Below are 22,317 nucleotides of genomic sequence, written 5' to 3'. Positions count from 1 at the left end.
ATATATATATATATATATATATATATATATATATATATATATATATACACATATACTATTATTAATATTTTTTTACATGTAATTAGGAAATAAAATATATAGGCACTGGGGCAAAGAGATCCACTGGAAAAGTCGAAAGGGACATGGGAGAGAGCAGATTGGAGGAGGGGATATCCTGTGGGACTGCTATTTTGGGGCAGTGGGTATGGGAAAAATGGGGAGAAAATTTGTAACTCAAAATCTGGAGGAAATGAATGATGTAAATCAGAAGTTAATAAAGCATTTGAATAAAAACATCTTAAAGAGGTGTTTAGGTGACTAAATGTAAACACTGAGAAGCTTTAAAAAGAACAAGATGAGAATCTAGATTAGTATGGAGTATTTTGCAGTAACTTCACTGACTTTGTGGTATTTGTATCTAACACCAACAAGTCACTATGAGTCACCAAAGTTCACAGTAGACAAAATCCAAGACAAGAAAGGCCAGAACTAAAACCAATGAACATTTAAAAGTCTTTACACTAAGGCCTAAAATTTATGCAACAAACAATAAGAATTAGAGATTATAACATGAGGAAGCAAATTTGATCTTATACATATACGTATCTTATACATAACATATCGTTATGACTTACTTAGTGGGATAAAATTTTGTTTAAGTAGTTTAAGAAACAGTTTAAGTAAATGTGTGAAGTGGGAGCAACAACTAGAAGGGGGTAGCATAGTGAAGAACCATTTGGCTGAAGATCAATGAAGGCAAAAATAGAAGCTATTTTGCTACTAGAATATGCTATAGACTACCTAACCAGATAAAGGAAGCAAACAAGGAGTCTAAAACAGATCAAAAGCCTAACCTAGAAGCATGCTATCATTGTGATACTAGACTTTCTGGACATCTGCTGGAGTGCTTTCTTGTCAGAAAAGAAAAAGAACTGATATCTTTTTGACTTACTTTAATGATAATTTTACCCTTAAAAGTAAATAAGAATCAAAAAGGGGAAATTCTATATTGGGTCCAATTGTCACTACTAAATTTTGTAATAGATCTAAATTTTGTAATAGAAAAAGAGAGTAAAGTCAGGCATAATTTGAGATGTAGCCTAAATTTTAAAATTTCAAAGGGTTCAAAGGCAGGGCAGATCAGTTCCCAAGCACTTAAATGATATAGGGAAGTCCTGAGGATGGATATGAAACTCAAGAATGAAATTCTGTAGATACAAACTCAATGAAGAAAAACAGGACTTATCTGAGACTGGATAATGATTTACAGAGAATTCAAACAACTTACATTAAAAAAAAAATGGAGATGGAAGATGAATGTAAGAGGTAAGAAGACCTGGGCACAGAGTCCAGTAAAAACAATGTTGGGCGGGGTGGCCAGGTAGCACAGCAAGTAAGAGCACCGGCTCCGGCTCCACTGTCGGGATGACTTGTGGATCGAATCCGGGCTCAGACACTTAGCACCCACCCAGAAACACCTGGCCGTGTAACCTTGAGCAAGTTACTTAACCCTGATTGCTTTAAAAAAAAAATGTTGGGATGTAAAACTCAAAATGAGAGGAAGATGAGAGAAGCTAAGCATAACAGAGTATTTGTTGCTATTATTTTTTTAAGCTAGCAGAAGAAAGAAGATGGAAGAAGGAAAGAACCGGTGCCTGGGATTGCTGGAATGACAGAAAGAGAAGGCTGAAATGCTGAATTCTTGTTTTGCTTCTGCTTTCTCTGCCTAGGAGACCTTATACAAGAAATGACTTAACAAAAATTGTTAATGGCTGATAGTTAAGATAAAGAAGGAAATGATTAAAAGAGCACCTAGTTGTCTTTGATGAACTAAGGTCACCTGGAATAGATGGAATGCATCCTTGGGTACAGAAAGAACTGACAGATGTGATTACTGACTTACCATATGTAATTGTTGAAAGACCATTAAGAATAAGATGAGGGCTAAAAATATAGAAAGTAAAATGTTCTAGTTGTGGGGGGGTGGAAAATAGTTTGTGATCTTGACTTTGAATGCTGGAAAAATTCTACAACAGACAATTAAAGAGATGGTTGGATGGTTGATTAACATCTAAAAAGGAAAGCAGTGATTTCAAAAAGCAGAATGGTTTCATCAAAAACAAGTATTAACCTCATTTACTTTTTTGACAAGATTACTACAAGATTATCAGGAGAATGAAGAATGATGAAGATGTGGTTTACTTAGATTTTATCAAAGTTTTTGATAAAGAATCTATTATTATTGGGCAGCTAATGCACCAGGCCTGTAGTCAGGAGGACCTGAATTCAAATCTGGACTCAGACACCTAACACTTACTGGCAGTGAGACCTTGGACAAGTCACTTAACCCCCAAACCCCAATTGCCATGCCCTCCCCACTCCAAAAAGCAAAAAATAAATAAAAAATAAAAAGAATATATTATTATTGTGAAAAAGGTAGAAAATTTAGACTACACAATAAGATGAATTCAAAACTGGTTGAATGGCTAGACTCAGTGAGTAAATATATGCCAACATGGCAGGTTCCTCAGGGATCTATGCTTGACTCTGGGCTATTCATTTAACATTGTATTAAAGACATGGATAAACAGCCAGATGACATCAAACCTACAGATGGGACAAAGCTGGAAGAGATAGCTAGCATAGTAGATGATAGGACAGAAAAAGGCTAGAGAATTGGACTCAATCTAATAAGATAAAATTCAATAAGGATAAATATAGATGTTATATTTGTGTTCGAAATATTAACTTCATAAGTGTAATAAATGGAGAGGTAATCTAGGAGTAGAATAGAGTGCCCGCAAAAAGAAGAGTTTTAGGGGACTAAAATTTCAGAGCCATCAGTATCATGCAGTAATCAAAAGAGCTAATGTGAATGTGGGTTGTATTGAGAAGACTGAGTTCCAATAATAAGGAGGTGAGTGCTCTAAGTTCTGCCCTATTCACATCATATCTGGAATATTTTGCTTATTAACTCTGGCCATCATAGTTGAAAGCTATTACAGTGATTTAATAAGTTGGAGAATATCCAGATGAGAACAACCACGATGGTGATGTCGTATATTGAATAGTTGAAGGATCTGAGGAGATGTAGACTAAAGAGAGAAGTCTCAGGTGGCAAATGATAGCCATGAACATGTTACAATGGGTGAAATTTAGGATTAATGTTAGCAAAAATATTCTAATAATTAGAAATATGCAAAAGTGGAATGGACTCCCTCAGGAGGTGGTGGATTCCCTGTTTAATTGGAATTAAGAGACTGAATGGAGGTTAGATCAGATGACCAGTCACTAAAATCCCTTACAAAGCAAATTCAAGTTATTCTATTGTTGATTTATGTACTGAATAGGCACAACATAGGGGGAAGAAAACAATTAAACAGAAGCAAAAAAGTGAATACTTGAGCAGGAGAACAAGTGAACAACAGCAATCTATTCTTAAGTGTCAATAAAATCTATACGAAGCCTGTACAACCTACAACCCACAGGCCACTTGTGGCACACCAATGGATTTTAGGCAGCCTGCAAAAAATGTAGAGGATCCTGTACATTTTACGGGCCACCCAAAATCATTTTGCATGCTGCAAGTGGCCTGTGGGTGACATGTTGTACAGGCCTGATCTATATATTGTAGGGACACAGAGCAGATGAGGGAGAACAAACTTTTCAATGGAGTTACCATATATTTAGGAAAGCATTATGCTTTATAAAATGTGGCAAAAAGAAAACATATGAAATACAAATTAAAGCTCTTACACACCTAAGAAATGATTGCAAATTACAGAGTATTTTAAATAGTAGTAATTTCTAAAATTTTAGATTGAATATAGGTGGCACAGTATAAGAAGTCAATTATTTATTAAGTCAGCTGCATAAATCATTTAATAAAGCAATATTGAATTTAAGAGTAATTCATAAAGAAATTATGCCAAACTTTTTAAACGAACATGTTGTTTTGTTTTTAACATGTCTGTGGCAATGTGTTTAAGAGCTTATCATACCCAAGTACTCAGTTCTGCTCCCTAATTTCTTCTACTATGAATTAAATATACTTGGAGAAACCAATTGTGTGTATGTGCTGTCTCTTCAAAGTTTCTTGATTTCCTTCTCCATATCTTAAATTACTAAGTACTATAGTAAATGGATTATCACAAGGGGACAGACAAGTAAGGAGAATGGCCCTCTGTCTCGAAAGGGATTTTCCTTGGGGCAGAGAGCACTTAATCAAGAGATACCTTTTATTTTTTTTTTTTGTTACCTTTCAAAAATCCTTATTTATAGCAGACATCAACATTCCAAAGTTATTCACTAAGATTTTTGGGTAAGGTTCTAGAAATCACTATATATCGTAATGTTTTGATAAATTATGTCATAAAAGTTTGTGAAAACAAACTTACTTCCAATGCATAGCATACTGGTTTATCTCTGCCCAGTTTGTAAGCCACTGTGGTAAGAAGGCCATGGTCAGAAAAAACACACTAAACAAAACAGAAATATTTTAAGGTTAAAGAATGTTATTTTTAAAAAAAGGAATGTTGAAATAGTTATACATATAAATATATATTTATACACATACAGACACACACATACAAACATATACACATACATATATATGTATATGTGTATAGATAGATAGATAGATAGATACAGATATCTAGATAAGAGATACAGAGAGATATATATTTTCCCCATACTAAGCTTACTTTTGGCTACTTTAAAAAATAGTATTATAAATAACATTAAATGAAATACATTTATTTCAGTTTATATCAGTTTTAATAAGGGATCTTTGCCCCTTATTTTCTATTCTTCCACATATAAAAATCTAAGTATATAAGTGCTTGTTCTTCCCAACATAGATAGATTTTGTGATTTTTCATGTTTCACTAGTCTCAGCACCTTAAAAAATGATATTTATTCACACCTAAAAGATCCAAACACTTAAAAAGCTTTGTAACAAATTATGCTTAACAGTTTATTGCTTTCACAAATAAAATAGGCCCTGATAATAAAGAAAAAAATAACTAACCTTTTGGCCTGTATTACATAGTAGGAAACAACCTGTTCCATACCTATAGTTGGTGGGAAGGAAAAGTGTAATATAGCAATTTTGCTTAAGACAAATCCTAACCAGTTAACCAAACCAACATTTAATTCATTGTCACAAAATTTTTTATTAAAGCCCTTGCTAAGTTCTAAAGTTATGTCTGAATCATCTTTTAGTGAAAAAAAAGTTTTGAAAATTATCTTGAGGGAAAAAATAGGAGACCCATTCTTTATGAAAACCCAACTACCATTTTTAATAATACATCTTTGAGATAAAATTCCTAAAGGCTACTTCTAATTTCTTTGTCAAAGGAATGCTGTGTTTAAATATCAACTACCAAAAAACAAACAAATAAATATCAACTACTTTATTATTCATAATATGAGTTATCTATGCCATCTACGTTACTGAATGACAACTAAGTTTCCATCACAAAGGGATTTTTTGGCTGCCAAATTACACAGAACATACATTATTAACAATAGATTTATTCAGCAGTAGAACTACTTCTCTGGGTTCTAGCATTTGTACACTTATGAGGTAACAGGGGTTCCTTGCAACTATGGCCAACTGGTTCTTGGAGCAAGGGTCAGGGTAAGGTGTTTGAGAAACATCTTGTTCAGCAGTATTATAGCAGATTCAAACAGAAACAGAAAAGGGTCAAGATATTTCTATTTTAGGTGGCAGCTAATATCCACCAATATTAACTTTTGAACTCCATCACAAGCCTGATTCTTTCACCTTGACAAGTAGATTTCACTTACATTAGGCAGCTAATAAAGTGAAAAAGATTCAAATAGAAATCAGGGGAAGATATCTGAAACCTGAAGTTAATGATGAAAGTTTTGTACTCTGTTTCTGGGAGTCTCACGGGCACAGTCACTGTAAGCTAACACTCCTGTTGCTACTACTCTCATTTTTCTGCTAATGCACTTAAGCAAGCTTGAGATGGGGGCTCCTAAAAAGCATCTAGTTGTTTCCAGCAGTTGAAGCCTTGCTAAAAACTGCTGTCAGAATTTACAGGAAGCTTATTCTGGCTGACAGAATATTAAATCAAATTCCAATGGATGCTTAATTTTTCAACCTTATTTTGAACTTTTATACTATCAGCTCAAGAGAACAATTTTCTGAGATCAACATTCTGAATAAGAATAAAGAAAAACAGGGTCAACTATTATCTCTTCTCATTCAAGTAGAATTAGCTTGCATTTTCACCAATGGGAAATTCAGTTTTAAACAATTAACTCTTTTAGTCTTTCAGTGAAACTGAGCATAAGTTACACAATAGTAAAAATTTACACACACACACCAAACCTTGCCAAATTTCATACTGGTACTAGACCTGAAATCAGGGAGACCCAAACTCAAATCCTACCTCAGACACTTACTAGCTATGTGACTCTGCGCTTAACTTCTGCCTGCCTATTTCCTCATGTGTAAAATGAGGATTATAATAGCACCTAACACTCCCAGGGTTTGTGAGGATATAAAGAGATGCTTGTAAAGTGGTTTGAAAATCTTAAAGTGCTTGCAAAGACAGACAGACAGACAGATAGATAGACATATAGATAGAAGATAGCTAGCTAGCTAGATAGATCTCTATAAATTATTAATGTTACTGGATGTTCAGTCATTTTCCAGTAATGTCTGAATCTTTGTGGCCTCATTCAGGATTTCGTTTTTGGCAAAGATACTGGAGTGGTTTGCCATTTCCTTCTCTAGATCATTTTACAGATGAGAGACTTGAGGCAAACATGGTTAAGTGACTTGCCCAGGGTCACAAAGTTAGTGTCTGAGGCTGGATGTGAAGATGGGGAAGATGAATCTTCCTGACTAAAAGATCGTAACTCTATCCACTATGCCACCTAGCTGCCCTATAATTATTAATACAGAGAATTTAGTATTTATAATGCATCTAAAAATCATTACCTCAACTGCTATATCCCAAAGATACTATATTTGAATTTCATCTGCTGAATGCTTGTCAGGGGTCAAGAACACACCTATATTTTTTGCATAATGAGTTAAAAATGATGACTAATATTAAAGTTTTATGTATCAATTCTCAGATGAAATAGCAATAATTTCAAAGAAAGATCCAAAACTCTAAATAATAAAAATTCCAAAATATTAGTATATTTTTCTACATGATTAACAATTATTCTCAATATATTGTTACATTCAGAAAATAAAACTTTCAAGATTATTCACAAGTAAAATAGTTCTTTTAAGATTATATTCACATTCTTCACAATAGAAAGAGTTGAACTTTATAATAACCTGGAGAGACTTATATAAACTGATACTCAGTGAGGAGAGCAGAACCAGGAGAACTTAGTACACAATTACAGACACATCGTATTTATGACGACTAACTTTGATAGACTGGGCTCCTCTCAGCAATGCAAGGTTATAAGACAACTCCAAAAGACTCATGATGGAAGGGGATATACACATCCAGAGAAAGAACTAGAGTCTGAATGCAGATTGTAGCAAACTACTTGCTCTCTCTCTCTCTCTTTTTGTTTTGTTTTGTTTCTCCTTTGTCATTGTTCACTCCATTGGTTTTAATCCTTCTTTACAATTTGACTAATGTTTAATGTGAAGGCATCTGTAGATCCTATATTTGATTGCATGCTGCCATTGGAGGGGAGGAGGAAAGGGGAGAAAATCTGAAACTCAAGGGATTGTGGAACTGAATGTTGTAAACTAAAAGTAAATTTTAAAAAATAAAATAAAAGAGTCAAAAGCAGTAATTAGCTACATAGGCTCAGGATCATAGATCTTAGATCAATCCTTCTACCCTTAATGATTTAAGGCATTATTGTCAGAAAACTGATAGTTTATTTTTTTTTTTATAGCTTTCTGGGAAAGGACAGTGTCTTTTTCTCTCCACTTCAACAAATATGAAGAAAACAGCAAAATAGTAGGAAGAATAAAAGGATAACAGAACAGAAGCAGGCAACCCCATAAGAGATTCTGAGTAGTCCTAGCCTTAAACTAAGTAAGTTAGCCTTAGTCAAAACTGTGACACTTGTTTCACCCAATCACCAATCAGTTGTCATATCTTTCACACTAACTCCAAATGCTTACCGTTACTTTTCCCAATGATTACATTAGATATAGGGAAGAATGTCAACTATTTTGCTACGTGTAGATAACTCAGGGAATTAGAAAATATTCATATTTTCTATATTAAATTATAGAATACTACAATGATTAGATTTAGAATATCATCTGTCTAGAAGCAGAGTAATTGGTCAGACTGTCTATGGAAATTCATTTTTTGTCCTATTAGTCAGTGTATCAAACAAGGAGCAGGAGAGGTCAGATGTCTGATTTTGAGACCCGTGTTAGATATTTAGTCATTATGTGACTATGAAAAAAAAATCACTTAACCTAAGTCTTAGCTTTCCTCGTCGGTAAAACTCCATATCTATTATCATCATCATCTTCATCATAGCTAGCATTCATATTGTGTCAACTATGTGAAAGGCACTGTGCTAAGTGTTTTATAATTATTATCTCATTTGATCCTCACAACAGCCCTAGGAGGTAGGTGCTATTATTATCCCCATTGTACAGTTGAAGAAACAGGCAAACAAGAGGTTAAGTGATTTGGTCACAGTCACACATCTAGTATATATTCAAAGCTAAATTTATACTCAGGTCTTCCTAACTGCAGGCCCAGAGTTCCTTCATTGTAGGGTTGATCTAAGAAAAGTGGTTTGTAAACCAAAAAACATTAAAATGTCCTAACTAATGTTATAACTTAAAAACTAATTATTTCCTCCCTGTAAGTTCATTTTTAATTACCTATTTTAGCAAGTTTTAATTTTTAAGAAAATATGTAATATGTAATCATATTTAAGTAATATACTTTATCAGAAAGTACTTATTTCAGAACTATAAGAAAGTACTTATTTCAGAACTATAAGAAAGTAAACCCAAATTTATTTAATATCTTACACAAGCTTTAGATTAAGCATGCTTCTGAAGATCAGCTTAAGTTATCATATGTTAATGTAAATAAAAATAAAAAGATATTTTGACCAAAAACATTATACATTTCTACAGCAGCATTAAAAGCCAAAATAAACAAAAAATTCACATCCTACAGGAAGATACCACAAATATACTGAAATAAGTTCCACATCTATGAGTTGTATGATTGAGAAGGAAATATATTAAATTATTGTTTTGAACTTATTCTTTACTTCCTACTTTCAAATTTGGAGAAACTTGGAAGTAGTAAGTTTACTAGTAGAAATCCAATACTAACAAACCCTATAAAAATCTAGATTTGTAACTCAAGAAGATTTATCAAAAAGTGACTATTAAACTGTGATTCTCATTAATTTTGAAATGCTGTGCTTTTAAACAATTTACTTCTATTTACTAATATACTAAAACCCAGGACACTTTAATAAAGTGCCATTGGCTCAGAGCTTTGCTTTACTGAAGGTTGGAAATCTTAATCCTTATAGTTAATTAATATCTTTAAAGGCATTCATGAATTTTTAGTGTATCAAAGGAAGCTTGCCATAGTCTTGTCATAAGGAAGAGCTGAATTTAAGTCCTGCCTCTGATATATAATAAATGTGTGACCAAGAACAAATCATTAAACTTGTACAAGCTGTTTGAATTGATGGAGTTGCCTATATTAATTAAATCATAGTTCTGGGCTCATTATTTATTATGTACTTGTAATATGTTTTATGAAATTAAATATCTAAGGTACAGATCAAGAAGAAAAAGAATTAGAACGTTTCTATGTTAAAGATGTTAAGTTGACTACTTTCAGTATTTATACACATCAAAGCTAAAAGTGCCACACAACAACAAACTCCAAACTAGACCACAATTGACGTTTTAAGTTCTGTTCCTACAACTTACGTATTTTTGGCTTGTCCATCTTGGAAACACATTTGTCCAACTAAAGCAGCAGACTGGTCTCCCAAGCACTAAAAGAAAAAATGTATAAATAAGGGTAACAAAAAGCCACCAATGGGAACAATGTAAACAATTCCTAGAAGATTATTTACACAAAAAATTAAAGGGAGAAAAAGGCTTTTCCTTCTGCATTCCATCTGTTGAGTATTTTATTATTCAATACTATCATTAACTGATAAAGGATATGACAAAGGAGGGTAAGACAAGAAAAATTAGTCGATATTGTTGCTCATTACTTTTGGAGAGTCTAGATGGGAAAAGAGTTTAACTGCAGAAAAGGTTTATCAAAAGAAAGGTAAAATAAAATATTTAGCACAAAACTCACCCCTGATAATGGCACACCTTCCAAGGCCCCAGCTTTCTAATGAAATATAAAAAATACAATTATGATATAATTTAAAATTATTTACCTTATTAATGTGTTACAAAAGGATCAACATAAAAAAGTCACATGCTCTTGTGAACAGGCAGACAAGACAAAGCAAGGTGCTCTAACTACATAGGTTGTACATTTCTATGTCCCAAAAGAACACCTAGAACAATAGCAATACCATGGTATGGCAGAGTGGAGAGAACACCAAAATGAGACTCAAATTTTCACTTTATCTGAGTGCTGGTACTAGTCCCATGAAAATTATCTGAGTGATTTGGGGCAAGTCATTTAACCACTATAGGCCTCAGTTTCCTCACTTTAAAATGAGAAGGTGGGACTAAGTTACCTATAAAGTTCTCTACAGATCTAAAATTCTAGAATTCTATGATTTCATTATATGGTTAACAAATACCATTTAAAAAGTCAGTATTTTAAAAGATTTATGAAATGTTGCGTGTATAATAAACAGCTTCAGTAAATAAGCAACCAATTGCTAAACCAGTTTGATACATTATTTACTTTTAAGGATTTATATCCAACTCATTGGTCCAGTTTTGAAGATAATAATCACTCTTTCTAGAAGTTGACTGAAATATTTGACCACATTATTCCTTGGGTTAGGATAAGTAAAATATATTTATTGAACAGGACAGTTTTTTTTATCTCATAAATATAGCCAAAAAACCAAACCAAGATTTTAAATTAAGATGGATGATGAATGACTTGGCACTTTACCAAATTTTATTTTCTTTTATTTTCAATATGCCCAATGACAAATTTGATAAAATCTTTCTTAATAGGAACAGAAGAAATGCTACTTGGATCACTCTTGTTGGTTAAATAATGAGCTGTCATTTTAAAATATACGTAATGACTTTACACTTCAATGATGAGACATTAATTTAATAAAAGTAAAAAAAAAAGAATGAAGAGGAAAACAAAAAATCTTACTACCAGTAAATAACATGAGAAAAATTGTGCTTCCTAAAATCTAGGATATTCTCTTGTGGACTATAAGAATCTAACTTTGGTGAAGCATGCATAGAAAGTGACAGTGTATTTCCAACTGGCACACCTTAGATGTTGGATACAAAGTATTATTCAGGTAAAATTAAGAAAATTACTTAAGGCATCCAGATACTATTTACATCCAATGTAAAAAAAGGAAAAATAACAACTTTTAATTTTTATAATATTCTTATAACTAAAGTATTCATAATTCATATTATGAAGCTCAATAGGAAGCTACTTGATTTACTTCAAAAAGACTCTTAATCCTTTAAACTTAGGGAGAGAAACAAAAACAATCCCTTAAATACTCAATTGCTTAAAAAATTCCTGAGTACAATTCATTGCAATTTTGCTCACACGAAATTCTAAATACACCCAATTATTTCATAAACATATTTGTCTTCCTAAAATAAGTGGAAATACACTGTTATCTTTACCAAGTGGATGGATGGGGAAGATAATTGTTAGATGACCTACTCACCAGGCTATGAGAGATTTTCTACAGCCAGCAAGAAGGGAGAAAAGGGACAGAGACACATTTCAAATGCAAAAGAAAAATTAGCTAATCTAAATGTTGTTCAACCTTTCTCTGAAACAATTTCTCATGTGCATGGTTTTATGTATTTGACTTCTGATTGGTTCAATGACAGCTCCTCTGTAATTTCATAGAGTATGTAGATAAGCAATTAGCAATTAAAACAGTTGTATACTCTCCCTTATTTGCCTAAAATTTATACACATAAATTACTTTTTAAAATCTCCTTAATTTAGGATGTCAATTCACTATTATCAAAGTAAAATTTCATGAAGTTTTTAATAACCAGAAATGTTTTAATAATTTCTTACAATCATAATTGTATTCCATCTCCAAACTGAATTTCAGTTTTTTTTGTAATTGGAAACTTTCTTTAAAAACTAAAAATACATTCAGGAATATTTCATTGCTGAATTTGGCTGGGCCAAATTGGCTGACCCAGGGCTCTTCCTCAATGATAACAATATCTATGGTCTCTGCCTCTACTCAGGCTGTTCTCCATGGTGGTAACATACTACCCCCTTCACCTCCACCTCTCAGAATTCCTGGTATCCTTTGAAGTTCAGCTTAAATGCCCCCTCCCACTTGAGACCATTCCTGTTATCTCCAGTTGCTAGAGCTGTCTTTCTATAGTATCTTAAATTTATTTTTTGTATACATATTTCTGCACATGTTATTGCTCAGTGTAAACAGTATAGTAGTCACCCCCTCTCCCTAGAATGTAAGCTCCTTGAGGTGAGAGACTGTCTCATTGTTATCTTTGTATCCCTAGTGCCAGGCAAATGCTTGTTGATTTGACTTCATAACCTGTAAAAATGAATTATGTCATTTTTAGAAATCCAGAATTTGGGAATTATATTCTCTAACCACGACTTCTTGTCCTTCCATCTCTTACTCTCTATTGTCTCACTTCATAAACACACACACACACACACAATTTGAGTCATTCTTATTCTTTCAGCTAATCTCTCTTCTTGATTCACCTGGTTCCATACCCAGCCTTAATCTCAAAGTCTGCAACTTTAATGTGTCTTGGTCATTCTATAATTCTTGTCCACTTGACCTGTGTTTCCAGACTTATGAATCCTTATCTCTGGGCAACTCCAGCCATCCAATTTCTCCATTTAACCTTCAACACTACTATGTAACAATAGAGAAAAGTCAGTAAACTAAACCAAACTCACATACATTTATAGTATACAACCCTTTCTGCTGCTAGAAAATCCTCCTAGATTCTCTTATCAACTTTCTAGTGTTCTCCCCAGCAAATATTCTAAATTTGTCTTCATCTTCTCATTTCCTGCCATACCTTCAATTGCCTCACACTTAGATAAAGTTGCCTCCCACTTCATTGAGAAAACTGATGTCATCTGACATCAATTCCCTTACTTGCCCTTCAATAATCCTAAGAACTTCCTAGAATCCATTATCTCCCATCTGGACACAGATAACCATACTTTCCTGTATCCTACATCCAATTCACTTTTCTTCCAGGATATTGCCCCAGCAATGAGTGACAATGAGTGACCCTTTTTCTCTACTGGACTTCCTTAAAAAAAATCTCTCTCCAAACATAAAAAGTGTCTCAAATCCTTTTTTTTTAAAGCCTCCTGTACTTCTGTTTTCATCCAACAATCAAAGAAAAATTAAATTATCTTTACTGTAAATTAAGCATGAACATTTCAATATATTTATACAAAGAACAGAAAGGACTGTATATGAAACTGTGAACTTTAGTACACTGCATACTTTTCAAAAAGTTATGTCAAATTTAACATGACAACAAAACTGCTTTGCTTGTTTTTGTGTCCTGAATTGTAATGAGTGATCTTTAATGAGCTTTCCTTGGTTCTTCTTGCCTTTCCCTACACTTTCTTCCTTGACTATCTTATTCACTCTTATTGCTTGTACAGTCATCTCTATATAGAGCTACCAAATCTACATTTTTAGTCTTGACCTCTCTTTTGAACTCCAGTCTGTATCTCTGCTTGCTTCCAGAGCATCTTCACATGTGATACCAACATAAAGACATAATAAGTAAAATAGAATTTTTATTTGTTGGTGTTGTTCTTAAACCTTCCTCTGTTTGCTATTTTTACTTCTGGCAGCACCATAATTCAAAACCCTGGGGTTATCTTTGATTCTTCTCTTCTTAACCCTATTATTATATACAGTTATAAGGTCAAAATTGATAATACCCCTGCAACATCTTTTACTACTACTCCCCACCCCATCCCCCCATCTATTTCCTACTGCCACAATCACTCCCCTTTAAGGTCCTCCCATCTCCTCTCTCTCTGTTCTCAAATAATTCCTACATATTCATGCCAGAATAATCTTAGTGAATAAATCTATTACTTCTCTGCTCAGACATTCTCACTGCCTATAAAATAAAGTTCAAATTCATTTGCCTTGGCATTCAAGGTCCTCAATGAGGCCCTTTTCTTTCACTTGAACTGTCCTCCAAAATATTCTGTTCCTAACTGTCTTGCACTCTTCCCTATGTCTAAAATATACTCCCCCTCTTCACCTATTGCAGTCCTACCTTTTAAAATGCTCCATCTTTCTTTAAGTCTTCCATAACTGCCCTAAGTCAGTAAACCCCTCCCATACCTTGAACCTCACATAGCAGTCTCTAATGTACTAGACTAATCTATGTTTATGTCCTATCCCTTTATTACTCTGTAAGCTCCATGTGAGTAGTGACTGTCTTATCTAAATCTTCCTTAGGACTTACCACAATACTTTGCACATAGTAGGCATTTAATAAATAAGATGATCAGTTAAATTATGATGCTACAAATCAGAAAACTCTTTGATATTAGTTTTTGGTGAATGTTTTGTCCAGACCTACTAAGTTCACAATACATAATCTGAAGTTGTTCACTTAAAAAAGTGACTGCCTGGAGAAAAGCATTCTTATGCTGTGGCAACTCCCTCTTGTCATTAGGAGAAGTGACTACAATAATTTAAGTTATTTGAATTAAAGAAATAAAATCCAAAAGCTGACTACCGAAAGTTCTTATAGCATCTTTACAATTTTAGTAATGCTATGAAAAGGATCTGTCTTCATCATGACCATTTAAAATTTATGAATTACTTATCAAAATGATTTGGTAGTAGAACTCAGGCTTTTACTAAACTCAGTTTGCCATTGTTACTCATACACTACCCAAAAGAAGTAACTAAAAATTTTACAAATCACTTAAGCTAGTTAAACTTGATTTAACTAAATTTGGCTTTCAAATCCAGAATAATGATGTTTAAAAAATTATTTACCATTAGACCATAGATCTCAGAAGAACTCCGGATATTTGGAAGTATTGTCATAGGAACCTCAAAAAACCTAAAAACAATGAAATATTTAGGGGTGTATGTCATTGTTAATTTAATACTTGGCAACATTTTACCTAAAAACTAGAAAATATGGAATGTATTTGAACACAAAGTTGTACAGTAAGGAATGAACCAAGCATGGTTTCAAGGTCCCAAGATTAGTCAAAAGACAGTATCTCATAGCACAGTTCTGGTCATGTCATTTACTAGGGGAAGGGAATAAGCATTTATACAAGGCCTACTATGTGCCAGGCACTGTGCTAAGCACTTTACAAATATTATCTCATTTGATCCTCACAACATCCTGCGAGGAAGATGCTGTTATGATTCCCATTTTACAGTTGGGGAAACTGAGGCCAATGGAGGTTAAGTAGTTTGCCCAGGGTCACACAGCTCGTAAATATCTGAGGCCAGATTGAAATTCAGGTCTTCCCAACTTCAGGTCAAGTACTCTATCCACTGCACCACCTAGATGCCCCACTATGTGGCTTTGGGAAGTTTATTTAACCTTTCTGTACCTCAGTTTCCTCACCCACAAAATGAGATAAAAATACATGCACTCTTCCATATCACAGCATTGTTGTGAGCACTTTGTGAATTATAAAGTGCTACATATTATCATTACACATTATTTGGTATTTATTACTTCATCTTCAAAACATATTTAAAAGGAACACACAGATTGAAGTACCACACTAAAAGAATCTTCCTTAAGAAGTAGTCACCATGCAGTATTTTATATTTATTGAACCATAATCAGATAATATGAATATCTCACTAATTAAACATTGACAAGGTGTCATTATATTTGAGTAATATGATGTTAATGTAATCAAATCATAAGACCCAATAAATTATAAATGTCAAAAGTACATCTTTGCAAGTAATTTTTAAAAGTATACTTTAAATTAATAAAACCCCAAGTAGAACTCACTCGCACAGTTCTATATCCCATTCTAAAGAATGAATGTTGAAAAGCATTGTCCTACTGGCATTTGTTACATCTGTGCAATGGACACCTCCATTAGGTCCTCCTGTCAAACTCTGGAAAGAACAGAAAGATAAGAAAAAAACATGCTTATTACTTGTGGTTTTATTGAGATTTCTCTACAAAGTATTTAGTCTGAATCATTGCTACCTAAGACTTTGATTAACCAACAAAATATTGTTACTGAATTTTCTGCAAAATCTTAATACCATATTTTACCACATAATCATCACACCCTGTCTTTCTAGTCCAAAATATTTGGTTTATAACCTTTCATTGCATAATCATTGCAAGATATAATTCTGTTCATCATACTACTTACAAGGTAAACAGAGCAGCAATGTATTCATCAGTGGCATATGGATATGCATTTATCTCTCTGATGAGCTGATCAGTATTGGTAGGAGTTTCCTCCCTTAAGAGTTCCCTATACTAATGGAATCACAGGTCCAGTCCCTATTCCTTAGTTATTATTCTGATGTTGAAGTTTTATTATGAATATACATTCTCTTCTTTGCAATGACTCTTGGATATCCTTCTTCCTGTCCATTTCTCTTACTATTATTACCACTCTACTTTAGACTTTCAAACTTTATGCCTAATCTAACAAATACAGTACTTTAACTAGTCTCCCTGGTCAAAGAAAGGTTTTTTGATTGTAATCCATCCTTTAAATATTGCTACCTGTCTTGTCTCCCCAAAAAGTGTTTTGATTATAGGAGATCTCTAAGGATCCTTCCACCTCTAGATATACAAAGAAGCCCATGTTAGTGTCTACTCTTGGACTATAGGGGGAAAAAATCCAATCTTTTTTGCACTGAGAATCAGATTCTAACCCCTTTTAGAATGTAGGAATACGCATGGCTAACAAGTGTTATATCCTGGTTGAAAATATGATGTTCAAAGATTGCTTTGTGAAGTAAACTAATTTCTTATGACTTAGACCAAACTATTTCAAAAGTACTTTTAATCCCAGCTCATCATTGGCTTTTTACATCCTCTCAACTCTAATCCCAATTTTTTTTAAACATTCCAACTTGGCTCATTAGCTTTCACTAGAGCTTATCCTTTTGATGATCTCTTCAGCTCCATATTTATACATAGATATACATATACATATACATACACATATACATGTTAGGCACCTGACCAATACATGTGGCCTGAAGGAGTTAGTAGTTTTAGAAAACTCTTGAGATTATATGGGTGCCTTTAGGCACCCATGACTGAAACTGAGTGACTAGAAAGATGGTAGTATTCTCAACTGAAAAATCAAAAACAAAAAGAAGTGGGGGGTGGGAGATTAAAATTCTAAAACATTAATTTGAGATGACTATGTGGTATCGAGTTGGAAAAGGCCAACAGGCAGTTGGTGATGTGAGAGGAGAGTTCAGGAGAAAGATACTGGCTACATATGTAGATTTGGGAGTCAGTATAACAGAAGAAAAAAGAATTCTCCAGTAGATTAATATTGATTAGAAAGACAATGGTTTCAAAGGCAAAGTTCTGTTGTTTCTTGGGAGCAGGCAGCAGGAAGCTGTATCTTGCAGAGTTTCAAATTAACTCATACACACACACATATTTGTGTGTTTACGTATACAATTCTCATCCTTCCCTGGAATGCCTTTTGATTCAAGAAAACAAGCATATTTTGGTATTCTCTCATGTATTTAGTATTTTTGCGCTCATCTGCAGGTGGACTTAAAACAAAAAGGTAAGAAGAGAGACTTCCAAAGATGTAGTGACCTTCTCCACTAACTGTCCTATTGCTAATTTTAATTTTCACAATTTTTATAGTATTTCCTAAAGATTGGAGGACTGAGTAATGGTAAAATACCATTGGTATTTGGTTTGGTAAAATGGAAAAGCCATTCAAGGGAAATTAACTAGTAATTATAAATTCTCTAATTTTGATTACATTAGTTGAAAATATAATTTCCAATAAAGGCAATTTTAACAAAGATTCTGCTTTTATACATTATTTATTTAATCAAGCTGCTGATTTTTTAAACCAGTAATTCTATAAATCAGTCACATCAAACATTTATAAATGCCTGCTGTGTGGTAGGCATCTGTGTGTGCTAAGCTGTGACTACTATATATTATTTTGTACTTAAAACATTGATGTATAGTTACATATGTATATATGGATATATACATATGGAATATACACATATACAAAGACATGTTCTGTGAATTTCATAACAAAATATAGAAGGTTAAAGGGGAAGTGGAGGTGGAACACTCCACCAAAACCTAGGCTTAAGTGTCACCCAATAAGTGATCCATGTCAATAAGCTTGAAACAGACCACAGCCTTCTCTGCTAAGCAGCTAGGTAATCTGTAACTCTGATAAATATCTATGTCTTCCAAGGGAAGTTGATCTTTCCTATCCTTCCCTTCTTCTCCCAAGAGTCTACTTAGGATTCTATTTAATTCTGAACCCATCATATCTCCATAAACAGTATCTGTCCAAGATGCATGTACTGATGGAACCAATTCTATGAGTTATTCATCTAATTGCACATCATGGTCTCGTACTTCTTAAACTGTGGGTCACAAACCCATCTGGTGCTAAGGGGATAGTGAGTGGATAAAGATTAAGAAGCCCTGGTATACAGACAATAAGAGTACTTCATCCATTTGTTCTTGCTTAATTTTGTTCAAACCAAACTCTTTAGTGGCTATAGATTTCACTTAGAAAGCTCTGAGCAGTTCTAGTGCTTGCTCTAATGATGACAATGTGATTCACAAATAGATCTGGAAGATCTTACAAATGATGGGGAAAACTCTTTTATTTAGACTTTGTTCCAGACCTCCTCTATAATGATGGAAAAGATCCTCTTGTACTATTATAGGAAGAGGAAAGAAGTTTGGTTTTGTTTCTGTTTTATTTTTTAAGAACTGTGTATGATTTTGACATAGTATGGGATTTATCTTGTTGGAGGAAGAAGTTTAGACAACATGGTTGTTCTACAGAATCAAATCAATAGTGGGCCCTTATAGTTACTTGCTACACCTTTCAGTAAAATGTAAGACTATCAGGACAGGGGATCTAAAAGAGGGACACATCACTGGAAAAAGTTTTGTCTATTCCCTTCTCATGCTTTCCATCAAAAATTTACAAGATGCCTGTGTAGATCATAGTTTCATAAAAATTTTGTAGAAATTAAAAAGTAGCTATGTGAATCCCCTTATTTTGGTAATAAGTTCTAAATCTTCCCCTCAAGCCTCTATTGCCCTCTTTTAGATTACAGATTGGTCCCTCAATATCCTCACAACTATGCCATCTCTAGCAAAGACCCTTTTTATAATTGGTCTAGCCCGGTTACATTTCCCGATCTTTGCTTTTTCTTAAGGTCTATCTCCAATTTCTTTATGCAGAATATGCACAACTGTTATATAGAATCCAAATGTGGTGGTTCCACTGTCATTGAGGATGAAAAGAGCTAGTTGCAAAAATATGCAAAAGCTTTTTCCCTCTATTTTTTTTTGGCCATTAACCTTCCAATTTCATATTTAAATGTCCTCAGGATTTACTTTGCTCAGTTGGTCTTAGTCCTCAGCCATCCAAATATTACTATTCTGTAAATTTACTTTTCCCTTCAATGTTTCACTGTTTTTATGAGTTAATATTCAGTATTCCACTACTCTATTTTTAAGATTTTGCAAAAAGTTTATATTTTTAAACTAATATTGCATTTGGAAATCATTTCTCTGCAAGGCAAAGAAATCTGATGGTTGAAGCAATATATAGGCTTTCTTGGTCTTATGACCATTTAATGATTTTCATCAACTAAATATCCTTCAAAAATGGTGATAAGTTTGTGTCAATATGGTCTTTCATCTATCTCCCATTTTTCAGCATCAATATGGTCTTTCATCTATCTCTCATTTTTCAGCATCAATGTCTTGGTTAAATATGTCAGGTTGGGCCCACATCTTCTCCTTTTTATTATTTCTTCAAATTTGATGTTTATTTTGATATTTATTCTAACAAATTTGTTCTCTGATGGTACACAACTCATTCAGAGTAGGCACGTTACTGAGTCATCTTGCTTGTTGAAATAAAATTGATTTTCATTTTTTGTCATACCCAGTGCTTCCTGATTTTTCTTAAAGTTTTCGTGATATATATGCCTGTAATGTTTCTATATAATCTACATAGCTTTGGCTCTCATTTCTTGCTTCTAAACTATAGTAGCAAGAAACTTCTCACTATCTGCACTTTTTCCCACCTTTCCATTAAAGTCAGTCAAGTATTAAAGTATATACTGATTTCAACTGAAGTTTCTCAAGTTTTTTACTTTCTCTACTTCCTTATCATATGCAACAGACAAACAGATTTAGAGCTATAGGGAACATTAGAGGAAATTGAGTCTAACTCCCCTCATTTTACAGAAGAGGAATCCTAAGGATGTTGTGTTGGCATTAATGAAGACATAACCCTGCTATTATTTTCCCAGCTTACTTTTTGCAATCCTTATCTTAAGCTGCTACATGAAATGACCAAGTCTTAAGATTCTTGTTTCGTTTGAATGCAAGGCAAAACCAACCCTTCTGAATCCAAGGACAGCCTAGGACACACCTTCTATTCAGTTCCAGTTTCCTTTTATCTACTAGCTTAATTTACAGCAAACATGTCAAATTTGATATAATTCAGTTCCTTCATAAATATATCCACTCAATAACTAGGCAAGGATTTCATGTTTAAAATACTAACACCGAGGTTAATGTCCATAGATTGTCTCAAAACTATGGGATTCTTAGTACCTTGTTTCCTTTTCTGCCACTATTACTGGAAGCTACAGAAGATTGAGGAACACTTTATAGTTTAATTTAGTTTCATGGATGACCAGGGCCAGAGAACTTCATCACCAAGTATCTACACTGACAGTGACAAATCTTTCTAAACTTAATTAGGATGGACATCAAAAATTTCCAGTAGTGTACTCAAAGTCGTCCCAAAGTAATATTCCTCAAGTGACTACATGAAATCCTTAATTGACTCTAGTGGCTCACTATTTCCTTTGGGTTAAAATATAAACTCCTCTGTTGAGCTTTCATAACTTTATTTACTGGCTACATATTATCTTTGTGAACTTTTTTTTCATTTAATTTTTATTTTATTTTTTCTCAATCACATGTAAAGAAAAATTTCTAACATTCATTTTTTTAAAATTCTGAGTTCCATTTTCTTTCCCTCCCCTCCCTGCCTCCTCAAGAAAGTAAGCAATCTAATATACATTATATACATGTAGTCATGCAAAATATTTCCAATTTAGCCATGCTTCTTTTCAGACTCTTTAGTTATTACTGTCCATCTTGCAATATGCTGTCCTGTTCCTCACACATGATACCCAATTTCCTGACTTTGTACAGACCATTTCATATACCTAGAATATACTTCTTTCTTACTTGTGCCTCATAAGAGTTCTCTTTTCCTTTAAGAAATCATAAAAATAGGAAAAGAACCCACATATACAAAAATATTTATAGCAGCTTTTTTTTTTGTGGTGGCCAAGAACTGGAAATCGAAGGGAAGCCCATCAACTGGGGAATGGCTGAACAAGTTGTGGTATATGAATGTTATGGAATACTACTGTGCTATAAGAAATGATGAACTGGTGGACTTCAGAAAAACCTGGAAAGACTTATATGAACTGATGTTAAGTGAAATGAGCAGAACCAGGACAACACTACACACAGTAATAGCCACAGTGTGTGAGGACTGATTTGGTAGATTTAGTCCTTCTCAGCAATGCAAAGATGTAAAACATTTCCAAAGGATTCATGATGGAAAATGCCATTCACATCCAGAGAAAGAACTATGGAGTTAGAATGCAGAGTGAAGCAGACTATTTTCTCTTTTGTTTTGTTTTGTTATGTTTTGTTTTCTTTCACATGGTTCCTGCCACTCGTTCTAATTCTTCTATGCAACATGACTAATATGAAAATGTGTTTAATAGGAATGTATGTGTAGAGCCCATATCAAATTGCATGATGCCTTGGGAATGGAGGAGGAGAAAATTTAACACTTATGAAAGTGAACTTTGAAAACTGAAAACAAATAA

At 33.5% G+C, this 22,317-nt stretch overlaps 1 protein-coding gene across 7 annotated transcripts in view; it reads right to left on the bottom strand.

Moving 5' to 3' along the window:
• GK (glycerol kinase) overlaps positions 1 to 22,317 on the bottom strand; it is an 88,450-nt gene that overhangs the window by 30,583 nt on the left and 35,550 nt on the right. For 4 of the 7 annotated variants that reach the window (XM_069065651.1, XM_069065647.1, XM_069065648.1 and 1 more), the window contains 7 exons: positions 16,190 to 16,299; positions 15,199 to 15,265; positions 11,866 to 11,883; positions 10,326 to 10,361; positions 9,944 to 10,011; positions 5,030 to 5,072; positions 4,398 to 4,478 (listed from right to left, as the gene is read on the bottom strand). In XM_069065651.1, the coding sequence (XP_068921752.1) occupies positions 4,398 to 4,478; positions 5,030 to 5,072; positions 9,944 to 10,011; positions 10,326 to 10,361; positions 11,866 to 11,883; positions 15,199 to 15,265; positions 16,190 to 16,299 (423 nt within the window). The remainder of the gene's footprint in view (positions 1 to 4,397; positions 4,479 to 5,029; positions 5,073 to 9,943; positions 10,012 to 10,325; positions 10,362 to 11,865; positions 11,884 to 15,198; positions 15,266 to 16,189; positions 16,300 to 22,317) is intronic. The other 3 variants (XM_069065654.1, XM_069065649.1, XM_069065650.1) reach the window with 1 other exon arrangement.

Source organism: Petaurus breviceps, unplaced genomic scaffold (assembly GCF_028583685.1).
Source record: "Petaurus breviceps papuanus isolate PSGF00001 unplaced genomic scaffold, PetGlider_PUasm1.0 90696, whole genome shotgun sequence".
NCBI lineage: Eukaryota > Metazoa > Chordata > Mammalia > Diprotodontia > Petauridae > Petaurus > Petaurus breviceps.
Note: the sequence above shows the minus strand (reverse complement) of the source record. Positions and strands in the feature narration are given on the sequence as shown.